This window comes from Hippocampus comes, unplaced genomic scaffold, assembly GCF_001891065.2.
Source record: "Hippocampus comes isolate QL1 unplaced genomic scaffold, H_comes_QL1_v1.1 scaffold90, whole genome shotgun sequence".
Taxonomy (NCBI): Eukaryota; Metazoa; Chordata; class Actinopteri; order Syngnathiformes; family Syngnathidae; genus Hippocampus; species Hippocampus comes.
This window is the reverse complement of record NW_017804912.1, coordinates 142,379-153,092: the sequence shown is the minus strand read 5'-3', so window position 1 is coordinate 153,092 and position 10,714 is coordinate 142,379. Positions and strand designations below refer to the sequence as shown.

At 44.0% G+C, this 10,714-nt stretch overlaps 1 protein-coding gene across 1 annotated transcript in view; it reads right to left on the bottom strand.

Annotated features, from left to right (window-relative positions):
- LOC109525029 (protein SZT2-like) overlaps nt 1-10,714 on the bottom strand; it is a 51,550-nt gene that overhangs the window by 12,465 nt on the left and 28,371 nt on the right. Inside the window, exons 58-65 of the mRNA XM_019885257.1 lie at nt 7,498-7,753; nt 6,918-6,997; nt 6,627-6,752; nt 5,942-6,144; nt 5,718-5,814; nt 4,981-5,061; nt 4,378-4,452; nt 2,542-2,755 (exon numbers count right to left, since the gene is read on the bottom strand). Of these exons, the coding sequence (XP_019740816.1) occupies nt 2,542-2,755; nt 4,378-4,452; nt 4,981-5,061; nt 5,718-5,814; nt 5,942-6,144; nt 6,627-6,752; nt 6,918-6,997; nt 7,498-7,753 (1,132 nt within the window). The remainder of the gene's footprint in view (nt 1-2,541; nt 2,756-4,377; nt 4,453-4,980; nt 5,062-5,717; nt 5,815-5,941; nt 6,145-6,626; nt 6,753-6,917; nt 6,998-7,497; nt 7,754-10,714) is intronic.

Sequence of the window (10,714 nt, the reverse complement as noted above, 5' to 3'; positions counted from 1 at the left end):
CCAATCACCATGGGCTGCCTGTGTACTCTAGAATTCATTTAGTCTTCAAAAGCGGTTCAGAGAATGGATGGATGGATTTCTAAATGGGCCTTGCTTTCATGTGCTATTTATATTTATTGCTTTAACACTTTGCTATTCTGTGATCGGCTAGTGACCAGTTAAGGTTGTCCCCCGCCTACTGCCCGAAGACAATTATCTTACGTATGATTCATATTACATACAGTACTTTTTTCCCCGCTGTGGTTGTTCTTAAAGTGCTCTTTAAACCAAAATTGAGTTGAAGTGAGTGTACACTGCGTCTGGCACATACTATAATGTTTAATCAAAAGTGTATGAAGTACTGCCTCCATCAGGGAAAATCCAATCAAATCATGACGGGAATTTGCTTTTAACTTTAACAGCCTACCCTCTGTCCTTTCAGGACCTTTGCTGAACAAATCCAGGAGTCTAGTAGATGACGGCTCCTGGGTAGTGGTTACCATGGTGAAAAGATAAGACCATCCTTTTGACACAAAGGCATAAAAACATGAACTTTTCCATCGCCCCTTGTGGCGTTCCTGCACTTCACGCCTGACTTTCAATCTGGCGTTTTTACAACACCTCCCTAATCCTTCCTCCCCGATGGTGCTTTTGCGGCAAAGTCAACTCCCGTTGTGACTTCGATGGCCGGTTCAGTCGCGGGGCTCGTCTCTTGGTGACACCACTTGTTAGCCGGGACCAAAAGGGAAAAGAAACTTCATCGAACCAGTGGGTGCCTCGACCATGCGCCCTGGGGAGCTCCGCATGACTGCTGACTATTGACTTTTAATCCACGTTTGACTCATGATTGACTCCTTCAAAGTAAATATAACAAATCAAAGCATACAAGCAATAGGGGAAGAATAACAAGTCCAAGCGGGAGTTAACGCTGCAGGAAATCAAGAGAAACTGGGAGTGAATCACAACCAGCAAGCAGCCAGGAAAATCAAGAGAGGAGCTCAGCAGTTCAAAGGTTCGATTAAACCTTTGTCGAGGCAACCAATTAAGTAAACCAGGAGGTTCTCGTTACAATTTGACCGCCAGCCAACCCATAAGCGCATAAGGAAAGTCTGATGAGACTGGCAAGCAGAGTGTCGAGGTAAGGGCGAAGTGGGAGTTAACAGACCCACTCCCTGGCCCCACCCCAGACCCCTCGCCTGACAGTGGCCGGGACGTACCGCACAGTCAGACACCTGGGTGGCGTCCGGGAACGGCTTGCAACGAGGTTTGATGAGCAGGCCGCCCTGATGGAGAGATGATAGGAAGTGTGTGTGTGTGTGTGTGTGTGTGTGTGTGTGTGTGTGTGTGTGTGTGTGAAGGGGGTGAATGAGGGTGTAAGAAGAGGGAAGGGTATGGGGGTTAAGACAGAGACACATGGACAGATGCAACAACATCATGGAGCCTGTCTCGTGTCAGGCTTGCCGTAAAAAATGTTGGATTGAGGACTTATTGAAGTTGAATTGTTCTAATGAGCCACATGCTGCTTAACCATGTCTAAAAACATGCAATGAAAAATGACAAACAATGCTGTTGCAAAAACGGTTGATGTTTGTCGTTGTCGTTACACTCAGGTCATTGTGTTGTGGTGCGTTCTGTAATCCTTGATGCCCCTGACGGCACCGTATGCATGTCTTGGTGAGCGAGTGGCGTCTGATTGGTTGAATCAAAGAAGCACATATGGGGAGAGCGCTAGCTTCGAGCGAGATGCATGAATGACTGCTTCATCTTGAGAATTCACTGTACCCTGTACTGCTTCAGGATGCGCCAAGGCTGGTGGAGCAGTTCAGCCCCAGAAGTTCCTGTCATTGTTTTCCTGGCAAGTCTCTCTCTTTTTTTTTTTTTTTAAAGTACCGGTACTGGTAATTCTGTTGGATCTGATGATTTAATTTCAAGTCCAATTTTGCTGAACCCTCGTGAAATCTCTTTTTATTTTTACAGCTTCAAAAACAATAGCAACGGTTAAGTTCAAAAGTAATAATCTTGAGTCTGCAACAGGTTAGCCGCCTGGTGAAGACTGAAGATCGATCGCCTTTTTGCGTTCCTGTTTTATTTGTATTTTTTGAAAATAAATCTTTTTATTCAAATTTTGTGAAATCGCTGTGTTTAGGTATTGTGAGGGGGAATTCCCACCTGTGAGTTGACCGACTGGCCCATGGGGATACGAGAACACTCCAGTGCATACTGCTTGACGCAGAAGTAGCAACCCTGGAAAAACAACAACAACAAAAAAATATGTTTCAAAATTACAAATAACTATTAAAACACTTTAGCGTACTTTTTCACACATTTACAAATTTACTTCCCATTGTTTACCAATCATGGCTGAACTTCAGAAAATAGGCGAGCCATGACTGGCCGTCATCTGAGCCCTGAGCAACCGTGATGTCATTTTCAGTGAGCAGCAAGTTACAAAATGGCCGCCCCCTGAGGTGGCTAGAAACAGATGGATTTCGCTGCTTGACTCATATTCTACAAAGGCAATATGAATGGAAGGCCAGGTATGAGGATGCTCGTCATCCCCACCTTGGAAGACGTGGTTGCGTCCGAACTTGGGGATGTCGGGGTGCTGCACGATGAAGTCTCTGAGGAAGTCGGTGAGCTGGTAGCCCTGGCGCAGCGTCATGTGGCAGCCCACCAGGTACTGGTGGACTACCCGCAGGTGGAAGTCGTAGCTGAACGAGTGCACGTGCATCAAGTCGCGCACCTTGTCGCACTCCTCGGTGAAGAGCATGGAGAGCTGGAACACAGGTTTGTTCGTTCATCCCGCGTCAATCGCAGCCCAAAGCGACGAGCAGAGCATTGTGGGAAATGAGGAGAAAGGGAGCAGACCAAGCTGGGGGTAATCATCAGATTAATGGCGCTGCGTTGCGTTCGGTTAGTGAGGATGCCGGTCTGACTATTTTTGCCCTGGAATTGACTATGCAGACCAGTTCAGCGTGGACCCCGGCTCACCCGTCACGCTAAACAGGACAAGCTGTGAAGAAATGGGTGGATGCTTTGCGCAAAGGGGACAATGTCATGTTGAAGTCACTTGTTACGGTCTTGTATGCCTCAACTAGATGACTGTCATGCAGTTTACTTTGGAGGCAGCCGGTCCCGCCCTCAAACGTCTCCCGTTGGTCCAAAAAGCTGCCGTTTGCCTCTTAACTGGACTATGGAAGAGGGGGCACATTCCTCCATTTGTGCCACTCGCCATTGGCTGCCTGTGTACTCTAGAATTCATTTAGTCTTCAAAAGCGGTTCAGAGAATGGATGGATGGATTTCTAAATGGGCCTTGCTTTCATGTGCTATTTATATTTATTGCTTTAACACTTTGCTATTCTGTGATCGGCTAGTGACCAGTTAAGGTTGTCCCCCGCCTACTGCCCGAAGACAATTATCTTACGTATGATTCATATTACATACAGTACTTTTTTCCCCGCTGTGGTTGTTCTTAAAGTGCTCTTTAAACAAAATTGAGTTGAAGTGAGTGTACACTGCGTAGGGAGTGTGTGTGTGTGTGTGTGTGTGTGTGTGTGTGTGTGTGTGTGTGTGTGTGTGTGTGAAGGGGGTGAATGAGGGTGTAAGAAGAGGGAAGGGTATGGGGGTTAAGACAGAGACACATGGACAGATGCAACAACATCATGGAGCCTGTCTCGTGTCAGGCTTGCCGTAAAAAATGTTGGATTGAGGACTTATTGAAGTTGAATTGTTCTAATGAGCCACATGCTGCTTAACCATGTCTAAAAACATGCAATGAAAAATGACAAACAATGCTGTTGCAAAAACGGTTGATGTTTGTCGTTGTCGTTACACTCAGGTCATTGTGTTGTGGTGCGTTCTGTAATCCTTGATGCCCCTGACGGCACCGTATGCATGTCTTGGTGAGCGAGTGGCGTCTGATTGGTTGAATCAAAGAAGCACATATGGGGAGAGCGCTAGCTTCGAGCGAGATGCATGAATGACTGCTTCATCTTGAGAATTCACTGTACCCTGTACTGCTTCAGGATGCGCCAAGGCTGGTGGAGCAGTTCAGCCCCAGAAGTTCCTGTCATTGTTTTCCTGGCAAGTCTCTCTCTTTTTTTTTTTTTTTAAAGTACCGGTACTGGTAATTCTGTTGGATCTGATGATTTAATTTCAAGTCCAATTTTGCTGAACCCTCGTGAAATCTCTTTTTATTTTTACAGCTTCAAAAACAATAGCAACGGTTAAGTTCAAAAGTAATAATCTTGAGTCTGCAACAGGTTAGCCGCCTGGTGAAGACTGAAGATCGATCGCCTTTTTGCGTTCCTGTTTTATTTGTATTTTTTTAAAATAAATCTTTTTATTCAAATTTTGTGAAATCGCTGTGTTTAGGTATTGTGAGGGGGAATTCCCACCTGTGAGTTGACCGACTGGCCCATGGGGATCCGAGAACACTCCAGTGCATACTGCTTGACGCAGAAGTAGCAACCCTGGAAAAACAACAACAACAAAAAAATATGTTTCAAAATTACAAATAACTATTAAAACACTTTAGCGTACTTTTTCACACATTTACAAATTTACTTCCCATTGTTTATAGCCCGCATACAGACTACTCTGTCTCATATTTTGTCTCATATTTTTGTTGTCTTAGCATTCGCAGGAGAGACTTCTAATGAACACTTCAATAAGCAAAAACCAGGAATACTCTTTTTAAAGGCATCATTTTATCATTTCACAAAAGGTGTTCCTACTGAAGCATCCGGTGAGTGATTTATTTATTTATTGTAAATGGTACCTGAAAAGCCAGCTCCATCAGCACGATCCCGCCAGGCAGCGCCCTCTGAAGTTGTCTCATATTTTTGTTGTCTTAGCATTCGCAGGAGAGACTTCTAATGAACACTTCAATAAGCAAAAACCAGGAATACTCTTTTTAAAGGCATCATTTTATCATTTCACAAAAGGTGTTCCTACTGAAGCATCCGGTGAGTGATTTATTTATTTATTGTAAATGGTACCTGAAAAGCCAGCTCCATCAGCACGATCCCGCCAGGCAGCGCCCTCTGAAGGTGGTAAGCGGTGGTGGCGGACACAGTTGTCTGCAGAGTGGATTGACGAAAAGGACAACAGAATATTAAATAAAATTATAATAATTTCTTACTATATGCAGGAAAAAAAAACAATTTTGTTGATTCGATTAGAATTAACTGAGAAAGTGTCTTAAAAAAACAAGGAAAAAAACATGTTAAATGTATATTGAAATGAATTAATCTTTCCACAGTAAAATAATTAATGGTCATTTTAATGAAATTAATTAAAATCAATTCCATTACCATTAAGTTAATAATTATTTAATAAAAGAAAAACGTTAAGTGCATGCATAAAATTGTTTTTTTTTTTAATTATTGTTGCTCAATGTCATTTTATGATTTTAAAATAGTTATAGTAATAAAAAATAATTCTTAAGTTTTGTAATGTGAATAATTATAATTGAATGATCAGAAATTCACCAGTTATTAAATGAAATCAAACACAAAAAATGTTGATGCAAAATTGATGATTTTAACAACAGATTATAAAATGACACAAATGAAGCAACAAGAACAAAAAATGAATAAGCACATTCAATTACAAATTTTCAGGAAAGAAAATCGGAAATGCACCACACGTTCCGAGAATGTTGCCTGTTGTGCCACATCAGGGGTGAACGATGAACGCAGTTGTTGGAATTTCAGGGTGTGTCGCGATGACTCACCTTGGGGCTGTCTTCGCTCTTCTGCTTGACGTAGGAGAAGGACATCCTGCCCTCGGACGACATGGAGCTCAACATGGCGGCACGGGCGCGGGCGATGCTGGCGAACAAAATGGAGGACGGGCGGTGGGGTCAGCGGAATGAGGATACGCAACGGGTCGTTGGTATGGCAGTCCAACAGTGACAGTAAAAGGCAATGCGGGCGGGCGCCACGAGCGAATACAGACCTGCGAGCGGGCGACTGCGGGCGCACCTGCACCAGGATGAAGCCCAAGCTTTGCAGGTACTGCACGTACTGCTGCAGAAAGCCGCTGGAGATGTCCAGCAGCCAGGGCTCCTCCTTCAGCCGGCCGGGCAGCATGTCACCAGAGTCGCTGCTGTAGCTGCGGTCGCGGCCCGACGCCGTCGAGTCGTTCGACCGGTGACGCTTCTGCAAGACAATGTGAACAGCGTTAAGCGCCCGACGCTCGGCAACACAGCTGTCCTAAAGTTTTTCTACGGGGGCCGTGGACAGAAAAATGGAAGGATGCAACGGTCATGTTAGCAGTCTTCATAGTTCATTTACGAAACATACTTCAGGCAATCCGTCATGCAATTATATGCAGTTTTGTTTTTTTTGTGCAAACAGTGGACACCTGCGATAGGGATTGCAAAATATCCTGCCCGCCAAGAGCAAATTTTTTTTTTAAATCCCCAAAAGGATATTTTCCACAAAACGTGGCCCCATCAAAAAAGCACCCTCTGCACAACACACAGACACACACACACGCCAACATTTTTTTAAATACCGTTGTCATGCATACTGTCATTTTTAGTATATGCAGGCTGCGAGCTGCGAAAAAAAATGACCAGCAGTCTTGATTTTTTTGGACACCCCGAATTTAGAAGCTCCATTTTCCTCCAGTCCAATACCTTGACGGGCGGCTGAGCAGCTAATTCCTCCTGAATCTGCTTGCGGAAGAGAGGGTCAAAGAGCAGCGGCGTGGCGCAGTAGTGGACCAGGCGGGACGACTGTTTTAGGGTTTCCAAGTCAGCCAGCTGAGGAGGAGAAGTGATGTGAATGACAAGAAGCCAACTTTTCTGCTCAAAGGCTACAGCGTTGGAGAGCTTTGACTGTGTCTCGTAAAGGCGACGTCACTAGTGCACTTCTTGTGCTCGAAGCACTGCAACTTATGCCCGCAACCGACGCAAAGATGAACGCACCGCGATGGGCATGTTGGACTGTGCCGACCGCTGCTGCCACGTCACAAACAGGTTCTCAATCTTCATCTGCTTCTCCAGCTCTGCACACAACAAGGAAAAAAATAGCAACAATGCAAACACAGCAATGTAAACAATAACATCATTATCAATATGATCTATTATTTTGAAAATGTATGCACATAGATAATATTCTTCGTTCACTATTCAGCTATTCGTACACATTTTTGGAATCTAGCATATGTTTTGTGATAAAAAATTCATTCTCAGATTTTGGGCGTATTTTTGTTCTGTCACTAAAATGCTGTGAGATGCACCAAAGTCCAATAGGAAAGTAGAACAGTACTCCCCCATATATTCACTCTAATGCAAAACATGCGGCGCGATTAAGACGAAGAAGAAGAGGCGGAGAAGGTCCCCTACTAAACTCCTCATAGAATGTATGGGAGGAGAAACGATATGTATTGCTGCTAAGTTACGTTAGCCAGACTGGGATGTTTCACATTATTTCTTAGCATTAAGATAGCAGACTAGGGCATTAACGGAATAGCGCAAGCGACATTTAAAATGCAAGTCAGTGAACCTCTCCTCTCAGCCGCTTTGATGTCCAAGAGCTGTCCGCCATGCCGCGCGACGGCGTCCCCATCCGTTAGCGCCTTGATAGCGCACACGTCCCTCAGAGCCTCGTCGAAGGGCAGCAGCTCGGAGGGGAAGTGAAGCGGGGCCAGGCTGCGGCCCGAGGATGCCAGGCGACCCTGCTCTTTGCTGGCCAGGGGCGGCACGGGGCTACGGAGAAGTGTGTCCGGCTCCATGGATGGACCCAGGAAGGGGTTGGGGTCCTGCACAACCAGCGACAACACCAAGTTACTTCCAATGCAGCACATTAACATTATATTTAAGATTGTATATCAACCTTTACAGTCGCATAGTGGCTTTATTGAATGTACCTCAATTTAATGACTGTACCTCGAATGCACCAAACTGACATAGTATTTAGCGATACCACTGTAATGTATCATGTTTATTGTCAGATCCACCTCTAATGTGCCATGCACACATCAATCATAGTGAATGTTTAGATAAGGGACGAATACAAAAGTAACAATTGCATCCTTATTTAATATTCCATACACATTGAATATATCCTCTTTATCACATGTAATATTGATACACGTAATGAAGCATAATTACTGGCTGTAACATTTAATTTCTATACCGACATGCAGCATCTTTGCATATTTAATGTCTCCAGCCCTCCAACGTAGTCTATTTACATCATTATTTAATGTTCTATTCCGTTTCATTTGTTCTGGCCAACAAAGAGAGTTCATCAGGGAAAAAGATGGTGACTTTTAATTCCCACGCTGGCTGTTTGTCGAGCAACTTTGGGGCGCGTTAGCTCAGCCGAGCAGCTCGGGGCCGGCACAGCAGAGCGCAGCGGCAGCGGCCCGGCCGGTGCCCCCCCCCACCCCTCCGCCTCCCGTCACGGCCGTGACAGATGAAGGCCGATTCAGGCAAATTTTCTGCCGCTTTGACTCTGCTTCCTGTCCGAGCTCGTTAGTGACGCGGCCGTGAAAGCCATCAGAGGGAAAGCTAAAGTTCTTTGCGCTTGGTAATTGGCCGCAGGGGGGCACGCGGGGGCGGAGGCGGGCGCGCTGGGCACTTAAAGGGCACTTTGCTGGAAGATGCTGCTCCAGTAAGCCTCAAGTACTTCAACATGCCACTTCGTCATACTGCAAAGCGGATTCCATTCATTTTGTTCCACAAAATTCCAAAAATTTGAAAAGCAAAACTCTGAGAATAATGCACCCGTGACATCTGGAAAGTATTCACGGTGTTTCACTTTTTCTGCATTTTCTGATAGTAAGCCTCAAGTACTTCAACATGCCACTTCGTCGTACTGCAAAGCGGATTACATTCATTTTGTTCCACAAAATTCAAAAAGTCTTGAAAAGCAAAACTATGAGAATAATGCACCCGTGACATCTGGAAAGTATTCACGGTGTTTCACTTTTTCTGCATTTTCTGATGCTGTAGCCTTATCCTAAAATTGGTTACATTGATGGAGCTTTGTTGGAATGTCGCCTTTGTTTACACAAATGCATCAGCACAGCACGGACAAGTTGCGTTTTGCGTTTGACAGCAGGAATATCAGAAAACAGCCAGCCGCCTCAGATTTAATAGAAAAGCAGCAGCTGTGTTTTTTGCTGAGGAGCTCAAAGGCGAGCACAAAGTCTGAGCGGAAATCGATTTCATCCAAAGCAAATCTCAACACAGCACTTCTTTTTTTCTTTTTTTTGATGACTCATCAATACAGCGGCGATGCATTTCATGATATGGACTCATTCCCTTGTTACTATTTCTGTGTGTGATGCGATGATGAACCGAGCAAGACGAAACATGACAAACTTTCAAGCTGCAAGGATTCAATTGGCTCCCTTGGCTCCCTTGGACAAGTCTGTCTTTGAAGGACCCCTGGAAACAGCCAAAATGAGCCTAAAATCAAAATGGCAGACTCCCCATATTTTTCAGGACACTTCTTGAGACATTCTGTGGGTCTAATACTGATAAACATGACAACCCATTTTTTTGTTTCTACATCTAAATGACTTTTGGTGCTGAATTTTAAAACATTCATGTCGGTGAGGACTTTTGTGTTTTATGATGGGTCATCAAATTTGGTTGCCAGATTCTGTGGGTCTAATACTGATAAACATGACAACCCAATTTTTTGTTTCTACATCTAAATGACTTTTGGGGTTGAATTTTCAAAACATTCATGTAGGTGAGGACTTTTGTGTTTTATGAATGGTCATCAAATTTAGTTGCCAGGCTCGACCAAAATGCTTTTTTTCTTCTCATGAATCCGTCTAACGCATTCGGTAGAAATTTTGTAAAAATTCGACAAAATCTCTATCAGAAGTTTATCTTTAAACAAACTTGTGAAATGAGCCTAAAATGGCTGTTTTGAACCAAAATGGTAGACTTGTCTTTTCATGCATGGCTTCTTGAAACTTTTTTGTGTGTCTACTCATTAAGCACTGGCCTACAAAATTTCATGTCACGAGGTGAAGCTTCAGTGTTTGCATTCTGCATCTTTTCGACTTGCTTTTTGAAGTGACTATCAAGGGAGGACACGGATTGACTTCCTGGGGCCGCCACAACAGCTGCACGCATCAGGCCGCGGGACCGGCCGCCTGCTGCGGCCTGCGCAGCAGATGATGGCCTTACAGATGATGATGAAGCTGCAGGAGGCCTTGGGAGGACGCCACAGGTTTTGCACGGCAGATAAAGGAACGAAGATGTCTCCCGATACGGGACAGCTGGAAGCAGACATGAATTTTTGACTGCATTCATTTTGTTTGTTTAAAGAAATAAAAACGGCATTGGCATGCAGCGCTGACCTGAGATACAAATTTATAATTTGTCACATGACTACGCTCGTAACTCAAAACACCTCATATTTTTTCTCAGAGAAATTTATTTAAATGTCGATCAATGATATACATCAGATTTAAAAAAAAAACTTTAATATTTTCATTCCTTCACTCAACAACGGGACAATATTTCCATTGGACAGAGCAGAAAACGCACAAACAAATGAGTTAGAGCAGTTTCTGGTTTGGCCCTTAACATGCAAAAATGTTAATTAAAAATAGAATAAATAATGACAATAATGACAAATGAGTATCTCAGTGGCATTCATTTTGTAACTAAATAAATGCTCACTGAGATTTATTTAAAAAAAGAAATGAACTGTTACGCCATATTTGAAATTGCCTTCAGGGTTCAGGGGAACG